At 36.5% G+C, this 21,739-nt stretch overlaps 1 protein-coding gene across 5 annotated transcripts in view; it reads left to right on the forward strand.

Moving 5' to 3' along the window:
* Positions 1 to 21,734, forward strand: part of LOC134347951 (POU domain, class 2, transcription factor 1-like) — a 179,877-nt gene extending 158,143 nt beyond the window's left edge. For all 5 annotated transcript variants that reach the window (XM_063050621.1, XM_063050624.1, XM_063050620.1 and 2 more), the window contains 3 exons: positions 954 to 1,332; positions 6,106 to 6,194; positions 15,402 to 21,734. In XM_063050621.1, coding sequence (XP_062906691.1) covers positions 954 to 1,332; positions 6,106 to 6,194; positions 15,402 to 15,700 — 767 coding nt within the window. In that variant the 3' untranslated portion in view covers positions 15,701 to 21,734. The remainder of the gene's footprint in view (positions 1 to 953; positions 1,333 to 6,105; positions 6,195 to 15,401) is intronic.
* Positions 21,735 to 21,739: the final 5 nt, after the last annotated feature.

The following is a 21,739-nucleotide window of genomic DNA, read 5'->3' on the forward strand; positions in this document are numbered from 1 at the left end:
GTTTACCCCTTACAAATACATGTCCAGTTCTCTTTTAAGTACTGAAAATAGATTGGATCAGCTGACCAATTGAAGGCAAGATGCTTGAGGGGTGATCTGATAAAGGTACATAAATTATGAGGGATTTTGATATGGTAAACAGAACCTTTTTCCCCATGGTAGCAGTATCAAGAATGGAAGGGCATGAGTCTTAACAGGGAGAGGTTTTAATTAGGATCTGAGGTCTTTTTATACACAGAGTGGTTGATATCTGAAATGTGCATTCAGAGGAGATGATGGAATCAATATCAGTTGCTCTGCTTAAAAGGCATTTAGGTAGGCACTTGAACAGATAAGGCAGAGGAGACCACAGTCCTAATGTGGGTAGATGGGATTGGTGCAAGTGGGCATAAAGCTTGCCATAGACACAGTGAACTGAAGGGCTCATTTCTGTGCTGTACAACTCCATGACTGTACATTCCAGACTTAACCAGTTGCTCTTTGCTTTTAAAAAATACTTCCATTAATTTTGAATTTTCTTTGCTTGGATCATCTTCAGTTGATGCTGTCAAGTTCTCAACATTGTTGTGAATAGGAGCGTTTTCTGTCTATTTCAACTAGATCTTTCGTAATTGTAAAATATCATTTTCAGACTCATTTTCAGACTCCTCAGCTGTCTAATATTCCACCACTCTAGATTTATGTCACTTAATTCTGTATTGGTTTTATTGGTGACCATTTATAATGAGTATTCTTATTTTGTGGTACTGCATGTGGAAGCTTCTTTTATCTATCCTCTCAAACTTGTAATTTTCAAGAACATTATTAGATCACCCCCTCAACTCTTTCCAATTAGTATATTATAATAGTTTGGATGAATTTTTTTCCATTATTTTCATTTTTCTGTAAATTATTTCAGAACTAAAGCAAGCAGGAAAGTTTGTACTAAAATATAAATGTTATGTATCCTCTAGGTACAACTGCATCAGTGACAGCTTCAACAAATGTGGCATCTGTAATCACTGGCTTATCTTCTGCAGTTTCCACATCAACAGTTACTTCTCCAGCTCTAACCCCTTCACCATCAGCGTCTATTTCAGTTACTGAGTCGTCCAGCAGCAGTGATACCAGTACCACACAGACAACCTCAACTGGCTTAGTAAATCCTTTGTGCACAAGCCAAATCATGGTGTCAGCTTCTGGACTGCAGACAGCTGGCACTGCGCTACAAGCAGGAGCTGCACAGGTACCCGCTGGTGCTGGGCTTGCTACCAATCCAAGCCTAGCAGCCATGGCTGCTGCTGCAGGACTAACTAATCCTGGCCTCATGTCAGCCCCTCAGTTTGCAGCTGGGTAAGTCTTCACTAACTTCAGTCATTGGTGTATAATATTTCTACGTATCTGTGAGTGCATACATCTAAGATGTAACATTCCAGTGTAAAAATTGAAAAAAGAACTCACCCTGCTTTTTCTTGTGAAGTGGAAAGGAACTGAATTACTTGTGGCTACAGTGGACAAGTTATTTTTTTTCTTTAAAAAAGGCTTTTGATGTTGGGTGTTCCACTTATTTTACAAATACCTATATTTTTTAGCCTCCAGACATAAATAATTGTTTTGAAACATTAGAGGAGATAGAGCTGTCAAGAAGTTTAGCTGGACAGTTAAATTATATTCTTCATTTTGAATGGCATAGCAGTGTTTAGGTTTGATGGGGAAGAAGATTGGTAGTATATGAACTGCGAATAATGTGGAGAAATATTTGAGTGGCAGAGAGCAATGAGATACAAACCCATTGTATCTCATTCTTTTTCTAGTCAGTAACAAAGTTTTTCTTGCACTGTAGATAATTTACATTTACTATTTCTTTGCCATTTTTAATGAGTTTACAGATTTCTGGGAATCTTCAATGCTCAAGAAATATCCTTTTCATTTTTACCAAGTTCTTCAATTTACTTATTGATGCCTCGCAAAATAAACTAAAAATACCTACTATAATCTTGGAGGCTGTAGTCTGGGTCTCCAGAAAAATGATGCAAGTTTAAATGCGGACATGTACTTGAACCTTGCGACATGATGTGGAGACTTTTTCTAAAAGGATGTTCTGAATAAGATGGATTCAGTTCTCAGTTCCTCACTGGAATTGTATGTCTCATTTAGCAGAAAGATGCTTTTCCATTTTCAGGTCAGTTGCAGAATTGAATGAGCTGATAAAAATGGACTCTTTCATCTGGGTTGAAGACACTGTAAGTAAGGAGAGTCTGTGATGAAGTGTTAGAGCAACATAACACTTGAGCCCTCCTTTTAATACAATAGATTTGGATGATCAATGGACATCATTAATAGATGCCTGCAAAAGAGTATGAAGAGATTGGGGTTTATTTGGCTCATCAAGTCACTGACAGTGCCTTCCTAGCAGTAAATGTTAAGTACATGTATTCCGCAGATGATAGAAAACCTAAGCATTTGACTATCTAATCACTACTAGCTGTTGGGATTTAGCATTATTTATTATTTATCTTAGGTCATTCGAGATATATAAACTGGAGGTTGACAGATCCTTGATTAGTAAGGGTGCCAAAGGTTACAAGGAGAAGGCAGGAGAGAAGGGTTTGGAGGGAAAATAAGTCAGTCATGATCAAATGGCGGAGCAGATTTGATGGGCCGAATGGCCTAACTGCTCCTGTGTTTTACAGTGGCTTGTAAGAGTATTCAGCTCCCAACACTTCGTTCATAACAATGAGTATTACAACCAGGGATGTTGATCAATTTAACTGAGAATTTTTATTTATGACTCATATGCTCCTTTTTCACAGTAGAGCCCGAAAACAGGGAAAATTATAAAGAATGAAAAACTAAAACTTCAGAAGCTAAAATGTCAGCAGTTCAAATGTATTCATCCCTCTTTGCTCAGTACTTAATGGAACCACCTCTGTCAGCTTGTACAGTCTTTTTTTGCACAATGTTATCCACTCCTTGCAAAAATGCTCGAATGGTGCCAGTTTAGTTGGGGAGCAGTGGTGAACAGCAATCTTGAGGTCCCAAAGATGCTCAGGTTAAGGTTAGGACTCAGGGCCACTCAAGGACATAATTTTTTTAATTTGAAGCCACCCCGAGCCAGGTTTTTATCCAGGATATCTCTGTACTTAACAGTATTCCTATTCCCATCAATCTTGACTAGATTTCCAGTCCCTGCTGTTGAAAGGCATCCCTATAGCATGATGCTACATCCAGCAGACTTTACAGAAGAGATGGTGTTATCTGGTTGATGCACAATGTTAGATTTATGCCACATGTACCGCTTAATGTTGAGGCCAAAATGTTCCACTTTAGTCTTGTCCAACCACAAAAAGTTGTTTTGGGCAAGGTTGTGCTTTTTTTTTAAAGCCAGGCCTTCTTGTTTCCCACTATTCCATAAATACCCTTTTTGTGCAAGGCCTTTAGAGGTTATAGCCTATGAACTTCATCTCTAGCTGTAGCCTTTGATTTCTGCAGCTCACTCAAAGTTACTGTTCGCATCACAGTAGCCTCTCTCACGAGTGCCATTCTTCTCTGGCAGCTAAGTTTAGAGCAGCGGCCTGACCTAGGCAGTGTGGGTGTAGTTTCATATTTTCCACTTTTTTACGATGGACTGCACTGAGTGCCGAGGGATGTTGAGATAGTCTTGAGCCCTTCCCTGATTTGTCTTGAATACTTTTGATCTGTTGAAAATCTACCATACTGTTGCACCTTAGAGAGAGAGAGGGTATTTATTCTTAGGAAATCATTGAAAACAGGTGATCTTCCATCAATAAATTAGGTGAGTTGGTAAGGTAATACTGTATATTGCACCTGAGGAAAGTTAGCATAGTCATTACAAAGGGGATGAATATTTTTTCAGCCTCACAGTATTGGTTTTTAATTTGTAGTAAATTGTTGACTGGCTTTTGAATTTTTGTTTTGATTTGACATGATGCACAATATTTTGTAGATTAGCTCAGAAAAATCTGACTTCAAAATAGTTTAAATATAGAAAATGAGACAGGAAAATGTGAAAATAGTTGTAGGGGCTGAATACATTATCAAGGCACTGTATGTTTTAGATGATGGAATTGTAGGTTTCTAGTTTAACCTTTGGAAAACTGTGCTTATTTAGTTGAAAAATCCAACTATTGTGTACAAAATTCAATAGGGGTACTGTAGTTTTGTGACTGAATGAGGTCTAATCAAGTGAAATAACCAAATCCTGTTCTCTGGGACTTGAAGTTTAAATAAATTAGGGGTGGGGTTGGGGGGGGGGAAGAGTCTTGGCATCAGTGATGGTGATTAATGAAACCATTAATTATTGTGAAACCAAGCCTTCGTTAGTATTCATCAGAGTGATACAGGAGACTGCAGATGCTGGGAAAATGCAAACTGTTGGAGAAGCTTAGTGGGTTAGGAGATGGTTGAAGTTTGAGATCAACCTTTGCATTAGTTTGCAGCTATCCATCTGTGTCGACAGACTTTTTCTGATACAGTGAGTTCTTCTACCAACTTGTTTCTTTGCTGTATATTCCTCAAGTTATTGAAATCTCTCACCCTTGCTAAATTTGAACAAAATGTGATGCTGAAACTATTGATAGGATTGACTCTTAACTTCCTTCTGAAGTGGCCAAATGCACATATGGATAAATTGGAAGTTGTTCAATCATTTGTTCTGTATGTATACTTTTCAAATATTTGCTGTATTTCCAAAAATGTTCCCATGGTACAACATCGTACATCCTTAAACATCTATTTACAGTTGTTTTCAGCCTTTGATCTCATTATGATCAGTAAGTTGTTAAATAATAAGAATCCATTGCAAATATCTGCTGATTAATTCTTTCTTAAGTTGAGGAATATATATTTTTATATTTGTATAGTTCTGTACCCAGCTAAGTATGCTACTTCTGTCAATGCTTATAGGGTTTTTTGTTTTATTTTTAAATTTCTTCAGGAGGATGAATGTTGTGTTTACCAGGTAATATTTTTTTAATTTTTACAAGAATTTAAGCAAAATCTTTTTACTCTTATTTTAGTTGCATTTGTTTACCTTTATATGATGTGGAGAGATGAAATAACTTAGCATAATGGTCAAGACATTAAGGAATGTAGAAATGGAGTCTTAAGAACCCCAGAGTGACATGTTCTATCTAGATTTCAATGAAGTGCTGAGTACCTATTTGGGTTTCCATTTATTAGTAAAAACCAACCCTAAAAAACCTGTCATCTCTCCAGAATTTTTTTTATCATATTGGTATCTCCACATAAATCAGAGTTTAAGTCCCAGATTATTTCTTCTTTACTTATTTGAGAAGTAAAATGTCAACAGCCTCTAAAACTCCCTTACCTCATTTTGATATTCTTTCCCCACCATCCATCGCAAATGATGCATAATTTCAAGTCCTTAATTCCAAACCATCTTACAAACCGAATGTACTGAAAGGCATTGTGCATGTTTTTTTTTAATCACTAAAAGAACAGCAAGGTCTGGTACAGTATTTTGTATTAAAAATTGGTTTTCCTTTGAAGAGACATCATCAGTATTTCATTCAAAGTATGATTTTGCTTTTGTGTTAACGGGAATCCTTCTACATTGGGGGTCCCCAACTAGAGGTCCATGGTATAAGTAAAGGCTGGGAACCCCTGCACTAAATGCACAGGTCTGATTTCACTTGTTCTGAACTTTAATGTGATAAGTCTATTTACAGTCAGTGAAGGAAGCTGCGTTTGTTTGATGAGTGGGTTGTGGCAATCAGACCCATGCTCCCTCAAAACAAGTGGTTTACCAGAAATATTATTTTATAATTTAGTTAGAACACTTAATTCATCAATTCCCTTTTGTTGCTTTGCTGAAATAAGATTTGGAGACCTGCACAATTAATTTGTGTGCCTTGTCCTGAACTAAATAAATAATTTTCACTGTTTTAAATTTATTATGATTATTCATTTAGTGAGCAGAGGAAGTTACAATAGTATTGGAAATTTTCGATAATTGTCATAGACAAACGATTAAAGTGTTCAGTTGACTTCCTTGCACACGTTCCTTCCAACAAAATAAACAATTTTTCTGATATCGTAGCATATGCTTTGACATTACATATTACATATTTTTTGCTTTTACAGAGGTGCCTTACTCAGTCTGAATCCAGGGAGTCTTGGTGGTGCTCTTGGTCCAGCATTAATGAGTAATAGCACACTGGCAACTATTCAAGGTTGGTAACATCAGTACTTTACATTTCCACTATGTTCCTCTTCAAACCATCTTTTTGATTTACAAGAAGAATGACAAGTACTCAATTTATTTCTGCTTTAGAATTTTTTTTTAATCTGTATGTTGCATTATTATGCATTCCAAAACTGTAAAGGAATGTTATTACATTAGATAGCTTTATTGATCCCAAAGGAAATTAAATTGTCACAGTAGCACTACAAGTGCACAGATATACAAATATTAGAAGAGATGTAAGAAAAAATAAAAAGTTACATTAAAAATAAGATGTACAAGATTTACAAGTTAATGATTACAGGATTTCCAACACTGAGATGGTAGTGCAAGAATTACCATAATATTTTACAGTGATGGGTGCACATTCATACCATCCAGGTAAGAAGTGATGGTAGTATTGTGCAGTTTTGCACGGGGTGTGCGTGACAGCAGGGTGTGGTAAACAGACCTCAAACAGAGCTCTGGTAAAAAGAGGTTAATAACAGTCTAACATCACTTCCCCAGCTATAAGTTGATTCATTATAGAGCCTAATGGCAGAGGGTAAGAACTACCTCATATCATGCTCTTTAGAGAAGCACAGTTGTCTTAGTCTATTACTGAAAGTGTTCCTCTGTTCAGCCAAGGTAGCATGCAGAGGATGAAAAGCATTGTCCAGAATTGCCAGGATTTTCTGGAAGGTCCTTTGTTATACCACAGCATCCAGTATGTCCAGTTTGACTCCTATAACAGAGCCAGCCTTTCTAATCAGTTTATTGAGCCTGTTGGCATCACCCATGTTGATGCCATTGCCCCAGCACACCACCACATCGAAGATTGTACTGGAGACAGCAGATTGGCAGAGCGTGTCAAGGAGAGGCCGGCATACTCCAAAGGACCTCAGTTTCTTCAGCAAGTAGAGGCGACTCTGGCCCTTCTTGTACACAGTCTTTGTGTTGGTGCTCCACTCAGGTCTGTCATCCAGGTGCACCTCCAGTTACTTGTAGGTCCTTATGACATCCATGTCCTTGCCATCAATAGTAACAGGGAGCAGTGCAGGTTTGGTCTTCCTAGAGTCCATCACCATCTCCTTTGTCTTACTGATTACTTTGGGATAAGTGGTTTGCAATATTGTTACTCATGAAATAGTTGTACAGTTAAACGGCTGAAGTACTTCTGCATTTGAGAGTGTTTTAACATAATAAACTGCTAGACATCTTGCTAATCTATGTTAAGTGAAGGGCTGAAAGTTTTACATTCTTTGATATTAAACTTGGGCTTCTGGAAATATTAATCTAACAAAAATGTTGCTTGGTGTCATAAAAGGAAACCCAATACCAAAAAATCCTACTCTTGTTCAAGGGTAATGAATCCAAAGGAGTAACCACAGAGCTGAAGTCTAGCTGGTGGTAGAATTGTAGTCCCAGTATTACTACTTAAGTTCTGAAGCTAAGCTTTTGTCTTTAGTTACTTTTTACATCATTTACATCATTATGCTTTTGTTGTGCATTAGTATTTCAGAATAAAAATTATTACTAAAATTGTGGTCCCACATTTCCATTATAGAATTCAATGTATTTTCTATTGACACATTCTCAAACTGAATGGAACAAATAGATCATTAAATAAAATTTAGAGCCCATGGTACAGAAAATGGAGAAGGACTAAATCTATCATTTTCAGGTTGGGACACTGTAATTAGTGGGATGCAGTGTAGATTGAACCATTAACAATGATTTTCAACAATGAATAATGAAGTTGGTGAATCAAATCTGCTGAGAACGGAGTGGTGAAATGCCAGATATAATAAAACGTGGGAAAATGCAATCCAGTTTGGTGGAGTATTGTGAGTCAGTGAAAGTTTTTGAACTTGAGGGAGCTGCATATCCTTATACATGAATCCAAGATGGCCCAGTGGCTCACTTCTGCTTTTGTTGCTTATGGAGTGTGTGTGAAATCATCAGCCATTTCACACGCTTTGACGTTACAAAGGTTAAACAACTCTCTGGACTCAACCTGCAAGTTAACCTTTAGGGAATCCTGCAGAAGTTTTCCCAAGTGCCCTACATGAAATTCACCTGTGTTGCTTGGCCTCCATGCGCACATGGTCATATTCTAAAAGAGCATAATACATTGGAGCAGAATTAAGCCATTCAGCCCATCAAGTCTGCTCTGCCATTCCATCATGTCTGATTTACCATCCCTCTCAACCCCATTTTTCTGCCTTCTTCCCATCACATTAGACACATTTACTAATCAATACCCTATCAACCTCTGCTTTAAATATACCTAATGACTTGGCCACCACAGCCATCTGAAGCAATGAGTTGCATAGATTCACCACCCTCTGACCAAAAAAATTACTCCTCATCTCTGGTTTAAAGGGATGTTTTTCCTATTCTGAAGCTATGAACTATGGTCCTAGACTACCCCATTATAGCAAACACCCACTCAGACTAGGAATTTCAATATTCAATAAGTTTCAATGAGATCCCCCACCCCTCATTCTTCTAAACTCCCAACAAGTACAGGACCAGAGCTATCAAATTCCTCTCATGCTGTATGTTGACCCTTTCATTCCCAGAATCATTCTTGTGAACCTCCACTACTCTCTTCAATGTCAGCATACCCTTTCTTAGATAAGGGGCCCAAACTGCTCACAATATTCTTGAGCACAGTCTGACCAATGCCTTAAATAGCATCAGCATGACATCCTTTCTTTTATATTCTAGTCCTCTCAAAATGAATGCTAACATTCCATTTGCCTTCCTTACAGCCAACTCAACTTGCAAGTTAACCTTCAGGGATTCCTGCACGAGTTCTCCCAACTCCTTTTGCACCTCTGATTTCTGAATTTTCTCCCGGTTTAAAAATTAGTATACAATTTAGAAAATAGCCTACACCAGTGGATTAGGTTCATTAACATATTACCTTGAGGAAAATTATTCATAGGTAGCCTGATGTTTTCTGCTTGGATACCTAAAATATTGTTTTTACAGGAAGACTTCCTTGTGATTTCCCATTTCAGAAAAAGGCTTTTTACTCATTTTATTAAGTTCTAAACATTTACTGTTAGTACATAGAACCAATAAATACAATCAAATGTAATGTTAGAAGAAAATCCAAGTTGACCTTAACAAAAGTTTCCTCTATTATGCACACATTTGAAACAAACCTTATAACTTTTGGAATTGTGTTATCTTTATGATATTAATTGCTTGCTTGAAAGGATTGGGGAAGAACATGGATTATTTTTAAAGCCTTACAAATTGCTCCTCAAAACATTTGTGGTCCAGGTAAACATTGAAAGCTTCCTGCTGCTTCCCAGTGTTGAGTTTGAAATTGCAATGTGCATTTTTTTTTTGATTGTACAAGCCCAACTGATCAGATAACAATTTCCTTAAGGTAAACAATTACTTGAGGACTTAATGTGAGAAGAAAATTAAGTTCTCTTCAGTCATTTTGCAACTTTATTGTAGATAACTTGAAGAGGAATGAGCTGAGTTGTACTGGACTACTCGCTCTGACTAAAATCTGTGCCTATGGTCCCCATGTCTCCGCTTGTCTGGGTCGGATATGAACCGCTTATTTCCATTAGACATAGGAGCAGAATTGAGCCATCTAGCCCGTTGAGTCTGCACCACCATTCAATCATGGCTGATCCTTTTTTTAAAATCTCCTCCTCAACCCCAGTTTCCGGCCTTCTCCCTGTAATCTTTGAGGACATGCCCTATTAATCTCTCCCTTAAATATACCCAATGACCTGGCCTCCACAGATGCATGTGGCAACAAATTCCACGAACTCACCACCCTTTGGTGAAAGAAATTTCTCCGCATCTCTTTCGAAAGGGCGCTCCTCTATCCTGAAGCTGTGCTTTCTTGTCCTAGATGGGAAACATCCTTTCCACATCTACTCTGTCTAGGCCTTTAGACATTTGAAAGGTTTCAATGAGATCCCCCCCCCCCGCTCAATCCTTCTGAATTCCAGCAAGTACAGACCCAGACCCTTCAAACATTCCTTGTATAATAACCCTTTCATTCCTGGAATCATCCTTATGAGCCTCCTCTGGACCCTCTCCAATGCCAGCACATCTTTTCTAAGATGAGGGGCCCAAAACTGTTCACAATACTCAAGGTGAGGCCTCACCAGTGCCTTATAAAGCCTCAGCATCACATCCTTGCTCTTGTATTCTAGACCTCTGAAATGAATGCTAACATGGCACTTGCCTTCCTCACCACCAACACAACATGCAAGTTAACCTTCAGGGTGTTTTGCACAAGGACTCCCAAGCCCCTTTGCATCTCAGATTTTTTGATTTTCTGTCTGTTTAAAAAAAAAGTCAGCACATTTATTTCTACTACCAAAGTGCATGATCATGCATTTTCCAACATTGTACAGGTGCACATTCCTTTATCCGAAATTCTGAAATCTAAAAAGCTCCGAAAACTCAAGTTTTTTTCGCCAACAACTGACGTCACTCAGGTGTGACATGGCAGCACTAGCAGAGGCCGACAGACGTCAGTTGTGGCTCAGCACTCGTAGTGGTTACACGTGCATTTGCTGTTCGCTGATATTTTGTGTGCACTGTTGACTTTGTGTTTAATTTCACTGTGAAATTGTCAAAAAAAAGCTGCAGATACCCCTATGGGTAGCAATGAGAAAAAGAGAAGGAAGTATTTATCATTATCAATAACGCAGAAAGTTGAGTTATTGCAGAAGCTTGATCGTGGTGTGTCTTTGCAGCGTCTTACAGAAGAAAATAGTGTCGGAACTACCACTGTATATGATTTAAATAAACAGAAAGCCAAGTTACTGAAGTTTTATAGTGACAGTGACGTTCTACATTTATTCCAATAAGTCATTTACCATGTGTTTGATTCGGTTCGTTTGAAACTGTATATTCTTATGTTTTATCGAATGTTTTTGTTGGAAATAAAACTTTTTCTTGTCATTATTCCCTAAATACAGTATAACAACTATTTACATAGCATTTACATTGTATTAGGTATTATAAGTAATCTAGAAATGATTTAAAGTATACGGGAGGATGTGCATAGGTTTGGTGTGCTGCCGGGTCCTAAAGTCCACCGCACTGAGACAGGTTAAATAAGGGACTTGAGCATACGTGTTTTTTGGTATCAGGAGGAGGGTCTGAAATACAAAAAATTCTGAATTCGGAAATGCAACTGGCCCCAAGGATTTCGGATAAGGGATTGTGGACCTGTATTTCATTTGCCACTTCCTTGCCCATTCCCCTAACCTGTCTAAGTCCTTCTGTATCCTACCCGTTTCCTCAACCTGCCTGCACCTTCACCAATCTTCGTATCATCTGCAAACTTAGCAACAAAGCCATCTATTCCATCATCTAAATCATTTTATACAGCATAAAAAGAAGCAGTCCCAACACTGATCCCCTGCGGAACACCACTAGTCACTGACAGCCAACCAGAAAAGGGTCCTTTTATTCCTGCTGTTTGCCTCCTACCAATCAGCCAGTGCTCTAACCATGCTGGTAACTTTCCTGTCATACCATGGGCTCTTAACTTGGTAAGCAGCCTTGTGTGGCACCTTATCAAAGGCCTTCTAAAAATTCAAATATACAATATCCACTGCATCCCCTTTATCTATCCTACTTGTAATCTCCTCAAAGAATTTCAACAGGTTCGTCAGGCAGAATTTTCCCTTAAGGAAACCATGCTGACTTTGTCCTATCTTGTCCTGTGTCACCAGGTGCTCCATCACCTCATCCTTAACAATTGACTTCAACCACTGAGGTCAGGCTAACTGGTCTGTCATTTCCTTTTTGCTTCCTTCCTCCTTTCTTAAAGAGTGGAGTAACATTTGCAATTTTCCTGTCCTCTGGCACCATGCCAGAGTCCAATGATTTTTGAAGGATCATTTCTAATGCCACCACAATTTCTAACACTACCTCTTTCAGAACCCTAGGGTGCAGTTCCTCTGGTCTGGGTGACTTATGTACCTTTAGGTCCTTCAGCTTTTTGAGCACCTTCTCTTAACAATAACTGCACCCACTTCTCTTCCTTCACACACTACAACATCAGGCATATTGCTAGTTGGCTTTCTGAACTCTAAACGTGCAGCTGAATGGCAACTGGAGGGTTGGCAGCACTGTGAAACTGCTCCCTAGATGATCCTGCAGAAAGGAAGGCTGAAGATAGAACTTCTGTCAAAGCTGTCACTAAACAGTTTCTGAATGCTAGATATTTAGTACAATTAAAATTGAAGTAAGTAATCTTTAAACTATATTTAAAAATTTGATAGAATGCTAACTTTTATAAATGCATCAGAATCATAATTTTGTTAACATTTCCCTTCCAGCTGTAGTTCTGGAAACCCTGTTGAAATCTTTTGGGGGATAGGGTTCTTCAGCAGCGTGTCAATTCCTCAGAGGAGTCTAACTGAACAAGATAATGACAGACTTTCCTGTCTCAAAATTGTCAGCATATGCACACAAGTCCAGGATGTAATTCACATTAATAGGATTATATATGGCCTTAGTGAGACCATGACTGGAGTAAAGTAAACAATTTTAATTGCTCTACCTTAGATATTCTAAAAAGGATTTACTTGCTTTAGAAGGAGTGCAACAAAGATTCACCAGATTGGATTGGCATATTGGTAATCTGAAGAGCGATTGAAGAATGTATAAATGAGAATCTCACTGAAAGATTCAAATGGTTTCCACATGGCAGATTTCCTGGAAAATACCTAGTGCATGGGAGAGAACTAAGTTTAGTATAGCTTGCAATTAAATTGATCTAAAGAAACATAATTTTAGCATTATTATTTTTCATTTTTAACATTTTGATAGCATATTTTATTTGTCATGTTTGTGAGTATCTCCAATATTGGCAAATATTCACTCATTTTGAAATCTTTGAGAATTAGTTTAGCTTGGTAGCATAGCTTTAACCAGCTGTTATATCTATGATATTTACAAATGAACTGACTGAGCTGGTTGGAACCAGCTCTGCAAAAGATCTGCTCTAAGTAAATGTGGACCAGGTTGGTAGTGGAGCAGAAATTGTCCAGAGCACATCGTTACTGGAGAATTCAGAGACTTTAACATATTACATTCACATACCACTTCTAACACTAGAGTCTTTATTCACCATAACATTTTATTATTATGTTCAATGTTGGGTTGATTTGTTCTCAGATCTTGGCAACTTATGTGCAATGTTTTGTCAGCATGTGCTGAGACATTGTCAGTGCATCCTGTGAATGCTTGGCCCTTATATACTTTTCAGTCAGCTGCTCATTGCTCATTCAGAGGACACTCCACAATCAACAGCACACTGATGATGTCTTATTGCATGCTGATGAAACGTTTACAGGTAAATTGTCAAGAGTGGAAAGCAAATCAACCACCTGAGCTGCACATCTTCCGAATTATGCTTAATGTGTTTTTCAAAGCAGAAAATGCATGAAGTTGTTTGCAAATGAAATCGTATTTTTGGTGTTTTGTGTTGGTGATCCTAGGTTTTGCAAAAAAGTCATTGATCTGTAGCATTAACTTTTTTTTCATGCCTTGTGAGGCCTTCATCATTTTTTATGTTTCATTCAGATGTTCAGCATTAACTGTAGTTTGTTTTTGGTTAATATATATGTCTGAAAGCACTGGGATTACCATTTCATCTATTCATTGCTCTGTAAATAAGCAGAATAAATTTTTATTCGCTCTTTCAATATTTTTATTAATATATAAATTGCATGAATACAAATACAGAATTCATAAGGATATAAGTAATATGAATTACATTACATTTAAATCACAGTAATATGATCACAGTATCCCATATTCTAAATCAATCATGCAGGAAAAAAGATTGAATTATGAAATGAAATAAAATAAAATTATTTTTAAATATCTACCCGCACTACCAAAATGAGCTGGTTGGTTTAAAAAAAAAAGAGAAGAAAAAAAAACCTTATCATATAATATTATAATAATGATGGCTCAGATCCATACTTTAATAACAGTTCAAAGATTATGAAAATAACTCAGAAAGGGCCCCCATAACATTAGAAAATCGTGTTTAGAATCAGAAATCGAACAATGAATCTTCTCTAGATCAAGGCAGAACATAACATCAGATAGCCGTTGAACATGAGTGGGCGGGGCAGCCTCCTTCCACTTGAGCAAGATCGGCCTCCTGGCCATAAGAGACATAAAGGCCAATACCCGCAAATTAGATGGCTTCAGTTTTGTAGCACTGTCCTCAGCAATACCAAACAAGGCAGTCAAGGGATTGGGCTTAAAACTAACATTGAAAAGTACAGAAAAAGTTTGAAATACATCTTCCCAAAATTTTTTATTTTTTTTGGCGTGTGCCTGCGTGTGTGCGTCTGCGTGTCTGTGATGTATTTTTCATGGTTTTTACAAGGCGCGGAGCGCTAGAGTGAGAGAGAGAGACCGTGTGACACGCCACTTCTCACACAGACATTTTCACAGTAGTTTCCCTTTATTTTACGAGGTTGAGTTGCAGTCTCGACACTCAACCCGGCACGGATGGAAAATGTACTTGGGAGCAGACCAGACTAGTTTTGAACCCGGGAACCTCTGCTCCCGGGTCCGGCGCTGATGTCGTGGCACCACCAGCCGGCCCCTTTCCAAAATTTTTCAAGGCTCGGGCATGTCCAAAACATATGAATTAGTGTGGCCACTCCATTAGTACATCAACTCTATGTACCACTTTGAATTGTAATAAAGAATGACGAGCACATAATGATGAAGAATTAATCAATTTTAAAATAATCTTCCAGCTCTCTTCAGATATGAAAATGTGGAATCCTTTTCCCAGTCTCCTTTGATTTTATCTAAAGAGGCCTTTTTCAGTCCCAACAGCAGACTGTAAATGTGAGATATTGAACTGTTGTCAAAGGGTTTCAGATTTAACTGACATGTGGCTGTTGTGTTTTACTATATATTGTGATGTTTATTATTTAGTGTTGTGTCTGTTATGTTATGATTGCACTGCCCCTAGGAAACGCTGTCTCGTTCTGCCCTGCAGAGCTAATGTATGCTTAGAATGACAATAAAGTTTTTTGAACCTTTGAATCTTGAAAAATTGTATCTATTCTTATCTGGACTTGTAGGAAATGTATGTAATTGAGATCTTAAAAATCTCTAATCTGTAAGTATTGAGAAAAGATTTTTGTTCAAATCTCTCTCATTTCTCCTTTTCTCTTAGCGCTTGCATCCAGTGGGACACTTCCTATAACATCCCTTGATGCCGGTGGAAATCTATTGTTTGCAAATGCAGCGAATGCAGGGGCTACCCCAAACATCGTTACAGCCCCTCTTATTTTGAACCCACAAAACCTCTCCTTACTCACCAGCAACCCAGCCGTAAGCCTGATATCTGCTGCCGGGACAACTGGACATGCACCCAGTCTTCAGATGGCTTCTATGTCAACTGATTCCAGCCAGAACTCTTCATTCACTGTGACCTCGGCAGGCGGGGCCACCAATACCACCAAGGCTCAATGAAACATAATCCCTAAAATGGATCATTTCATCCAGTAATGGGATGTTTAGTCAGCTGCTTCCTGCAAAAGCAAAACTGATGTTTGCCTAAATTTTTTAACTTGCTTGTTTTTCAGGATTGTGTCACCAATGACAAAAAAAAAGACTTTTACCAAAAAGGAAACACGTGAATATTTATCGTTTCAGACGGTCGTAACAATATAGGAGTCATTAACAATGCATAGGCAAGGGTTCTGTCTCCTCTTGGTATCTATTTTATTAGTTCTTTTTAATTGTGTGTTTATTTTAATTAGGTCTGTTGTACAGGCCTCTTTGTTTCATAAAGGTGTTTATATCATGTATAAATAGCATGGGTTTCTTTAACTGGTACAGTTTAGGCAGGCCTGTACTTGGGATGCTTGTGCATCTTTTTTTCCTTGTGTATACTGTTAAAAAAAATTACGTTAAGTTTTTTATTTTGTTGTTCAACTAATGTCTTTTGAAATGGTTTTCTTTCTTAAAAAAAGTTGTTCCTTGTCGGGTACACTGTAGATTTATGCACCGTTTGTATAAAGTGGTTTACTGTTGGTTATTTTTGTAGGAAAGATTCAAAGATAGATGCATTGAGACAAAAGTTCATGAACTGGTGGTTTTAAAAACATTAATTGTTTTTAAAATTCCTGAAGTTTGTCTACCCTACCTAAATCTATTGGCTGGGGTATATTAGCTCATGTCATATCATCAGAGATATTGATCCAGTTGGCTGAACTGGAAATGGAGGCAGTGTTAAAGTCGGTGGATCATAAGTATCTTATAATGCTTTTGTCTTTGCTCGGATACTGATGTTAGTTGGAACCATCATGGGATATGGTAGAGATGAGCAAACTACACTGCAAATCGGGCCAGCCATGAAAAGGTCTCCAATGGGGAAAATTCATGACCTAGTTTCTAGAACTGGTTTATTTATAGAAACTAGATAATATGACCCCTGTAGAGCTTGTTAACATATCTCATGTTGCTTCAGTTCGGAGTTTGTTTATCAGTAATAGAAATTAGGTTTGCTATGAAATGAGAGGCTTACAGTATGCACAGTATGGCTTGAACCATAGCTGTAAGCGTATTGAAACCAAAAATTAAAGGACTGGAGTAGAACATTGCAGTTCACATGGAGTAAAAATGGTGCCTGTCATATGCTTGGGAAGATAGCGTGAATAACTGTACTGCACCCTCTGTGTCTTTTGGTTAATAAATAACTGTTTACTTAGCTACTTTTTGCTGAGTTGCCCACTGGAAATAAATGTGAGGTGATAGTTCTTTTTTCAGTCAATGAGCACATAATTTTTCTTCTGATTAACACATAACTGATTCTTAAATATTAGGATTGAATCAAGTGAGTGTTCATCTGGACATCCCTGTACACTGTTACCATGTTGTTTGCCCAAACTGCTGCACTAAAACAGTATAAATTTACTTAAACCAGCTGGGTACTTGAACTAATTTTGGTATTGGATTTGCATGGTTACTGCTTGGTCTTTTTGATGGTAACAATAACTGGATGCAAGTAAGCCAATTCATTAACCTGTTTTTAAGAAAAAATGACAGTCACCATTTTTGTTCCTTGTTAGTAACTACATTAATCTCCTTTTCAAGACATAAAGATTGCAGTGTTGGTAGTGTTACGTTACCAGACTGCAAATTAAATAAATATAGCTGCCTACCAAATATGGACAGCTATTGAAGCTTGAACCAAAGTCAATTTTACCTAGCTGCTGTACCAATGACATTGTTTGCATGAGTGCAGTTAATAGGCATCAGTAATTTAGTTGCTACATTTAAAAGGTAGTTACTATCTTGTACTTTTTAATGTCATTTTTCAGGTAAAAGGAGAATTTTATGTTGCAGAGTTGTAACCATTTTGTCAAGAGTCTGGTGCAACCAATTTTCATTGGGCAAATCAAATTTACTAATGTAGACTGGTGTTAGTTGTATTATGGATGTTAGGTTTCAAGATTACACTTTCTATGAGTGCTAAAGTATACAGAATCGATCTTGTGAGAAATCATACTGGTGTCTTTAAGATGTACTGCTGCATTGCTTGTTTTCTGTTGATCTACTATTTTGACTGGAAGTAGTCAATCAAAATTTTAGGCAAATATTTCTGTCTTTATAGTAGGTTACGGGCTTTGGACCAGTGGGGAAGTGTTTGGAGCACCTAGGCAAACATAAACTAAAATACCTTACTCCTTTGACAGATTTGTTCAATTCTTTTGGGTCTTTTAATGGTATGAAATAACTGCCCAATTTTTATTGTTATCTCCCATTGTGCAATGTTGTAATGATACAAAAAATGCAAAAATGTGCATACTATCTTGCACCTGGAAGGAGTGAATGGTACATCAAAAACACAAACTATGCAATGAAATTTTTTTTAAGATGGATCCCACCCCCCTCCTCCTCCTCACACGCACATATCATTTTCAATAATCAATTGAATTCATGCTTAATGCCAAATTGCCCTTTCCACAAAATCATGATATGTATTGGGAAAATAAAATTCACATAAAATTGATGCTGAATATTCATGTAAAACTGAAGTACAATTGTCAAGTTGATCTGTGTTGCATATCCACCAGGTAGCATAGCTAGGGACTTGTAAACAGATTGGTTTTTCACTTTAAGAATGATTCATGGGGGGAGAAAGTCGGACAGGCCAGTTTCAACAGTTTAGATCGGTGGTATTGAAATTGCTTCGGTATATTTTGGGGATAGCAATGCATGATGCTTTAAGTAGTGTTTGATTTAAAGACAAAATGTTAAAATCGTTAAATTGGAACCCAACTAATCAGAAGCAGGAAATATACCAATCAATTTTATTGATTGAATTGAATATAATTTTATTTATTTGAGGTAAATTGATAAGGATTTATTAATTTCCCAATTAAGGTTAGAAAATGTTGCCATTGACTTTTCACTTAATTTGCTGTGAACAAATTTATTGAAAAAATAGGATGGAAAATAAACTTAACTGAAGAAAGCTATTTCATTTCTAAGTGCAGAGTATAACTTCATGCAACCAGTTGATAGAGGTAATGATACATGGAATGATGAAATTCTCCCTTAGCTTCTTACTTTACAGTTAAGTTTTAAAACCAGCTAGGACACATTTCTGAAACTGAATGGTATTGTACAATAAAATTTAACGGTTAAAATAGGTGTTTTATTTAGAAACCAATTAATTTAGTAGCAGGCCATATTGTTATTCATTTGATCCAGCTAAATAAAATTTAATTTCTTTCAGTTTGATAAATATTTAAAAAGTTGCTAATTAAGATGAGATGAGGTTTGTGGTAAATCATAAAATATTAGTTACATTTGGAAGTTTTTGCTGATGGTTTTTCCCTTACATGAAAATATTTTATTTCGAATTGCATTGTATGTTAGAATCATAGAATTGTTATAGCAATTTCAGGATTTATAGTGGTTCTATAATTCCTTGCATTAGGACTTTAAAACAAGAGACACAATTTTTTCATGTTAAAGAACTAACTTCTCAAAACTAAAGCAAAATTCCTTAAGCAGATAGAAATAAAATTTTATTTTCAATATATCGTATTTCAGAAGGATTACCAAATTGATGTTTTTATAAGCAAATGCTACTCATCTTCCTCAGGCAATAGAGCTAAGACTAGATATGTATTAACATACTTGCTAAATTTTCACTGAAGATGCGCAAAAAAGTTTATAAAATGATCTAGACTATATGCGACTTTTATTCCTGACCTATGGTTCCTGCATCCGGGGACACATTATTTTCTATATATGCTTTATATGCTGCTTGGATCTCAATTTTCATTACACAGATTGAAATCAATATGCACAGATATCTAGCATATTTAGAGTGTTTATCTTTAATGTTTCTTATTCATTTACTTTTAGATCTAGCATCACAGTTATTTATTGCCCATCCTAATAGTTTCTTACGAAGAAGGTAGAAAACGACCTTCAACGGCTTGCTCTGTCACTTCTGAGTGAGTTTAAAAGTGTACTATATAGGATGGTCCTGGAGTTAAGGATTGTGCTTTTCTACCCTGATGGATGTTAGTAAACCAGATGAGTTACTATGACACTGATAATGTTCATCATTACTAAGACTAATTATTGTTTTTCCAAATTCCAGAGTAATCAAATTTTAAATTTTGGCTTTGGCCAATTGTTTAACTTTAAAACTAAATTTTATTGTGTACATGTACACTTGATGAAGCCAAATAATTTTGATGTACAAATTAACACATGCAAGTATACCTCATTTTAAGCATTAGATTGAGTCATAGTCATAGTAATTTTGTTTAGTTGAATTCATAAAGCATGATCATGTTTTAAATATCATTGTCAGCTAATATCTAATAATTCTGTGAGAGATATCCAAAAAATTATCTAGGTTTAAACTATACTGATTTGTTATACCCTTGATCTGAAATGTCTTTGGCATTTGGCATTATTTGTTCCTTTATACTGTTTTCTTTGACATTTCATTCTCTGTCTTTTAAATTCTCATATTAGGGATGTAACCAAAGTATCAAAAGCTATGCACCATATCCAGATTTTAGTAAGAATCCACATCAAAATAACCCTACAGGCATCTAATATTTATTTATAAGAACTGTTTAAATCTTGGCATTCATTCCAGCAGTGAAAATGGCAGTATCATTTATACAGATTAATTCATATAGTGTATATTCCCCTTTTCTTTCCTGTTGCGTTTTATGAAACAAAAGATATTTAAATTAATTGTAGAACTGAATTCTCATTTATAGTAGTATGTCACTAATCCAAATATGTAGAACCACTCTCTCAAGTTATTAAAAGTATATAATCCTTTTTGATTTGTCTGCTGTGTCTCCTATGCCTAAAAGATATAAATTGTTTTACAATATTATATTTAATTCATAAAACACTACAGAACATTGCCACTCTTTTGCTTTCATTGGCTCATTAAAAGACCTTTCCAATTGGTTCCACTTCACTGGTGTCCAAAGCCCTGAATGTTTTATATGTCTATTAAATTACTCCTAATGATTAATCTATCGATAAATTGATCTTTTAAAATTTACTTTCCTTTGGCTATTTTGCTAATTATCAAATCTCTGCCCTTTCTAGGTGTTTTCAAATGTTACTGGAATGAGTTGTTGGTTGTTGTTGGAGGTTTATCTTGGTTGAATACAGTGAGCGCTATATTTGGGAGTTCCGTTTGTCATCTGAAAGAAGGAAACTGATATTCCACTTTTGTATTATATTTAGATCTGTGTTGAACTTTGGAGAGCTGTCATAAACGTACAGATGCAGTTGTCCTGTCTGAAAGCTGTAAGGCACTAAGTGGTTCTTGTGTAAATGATGGATGGCTCTCTAAAGTTAACTAATACATTGCCATCTTTTAAGTGAACCAGCTTGGAGGGATAGGAGAAATTCCATAAAGATACATTACTAATCTTACCCAGTGTATCATGATTTTTTTAAAATCCAGTAAAATGCTGGCTTTAAGATATTTGTACAAACATTATCATTGGGAAATAAGATGTACCTTCCACCCTTCCATCCTATAGATAGAATGTAAGCATAATTTTTCATCATTGCAATCTTTCTATGAAGAAAATAAATACCTCAGCATCGCTTAGCAATTGCAAGCTTGCTTTGCAAACGCAAAATCTATTCCTGATTAATATGATTGTAGAGTTAGAGATTAGTATTAGTTTTTGGGTGATGTTCTGTACTTAAAATATTTATGGATTTGGTTTCTCTCTTTAAAGTTAATCTTCATAACTAACAAAAGAAATTATATGTGATTCTATTTGCCAAAGCAAACACCGCCTTTTAATCCCTATTAAATTGTGGCCTAAGTTTTAGTATGCCTCATCTCACAGTTTTTAAAATAGTTAAAATTTATATCGTACATTTTTTAAACAATGTCAAACTGCTCATTTTCCACTGGCCTTTTGTCAGAGAAATGTTCAATGTTAGGAGGTAGGAGAGGGTTCCACTATATAAAAGGGATTTTCTAAACAATAA

This window comes from Mobula hypostoma, chromosome 6 (assembly GCF_963921235.1).
Source record: "Mobula hypostoma chromosome 6, sMobHyp1.1, whole genome shotgun sequence".
Taxonomy (NCBI): domain Eukaryota; kingdom Metazoa; phylum Chordata; class Chondrichthyes; order Myliobatiformes; family Myliobatidae; genus Mobula; species Mobula hypostoma.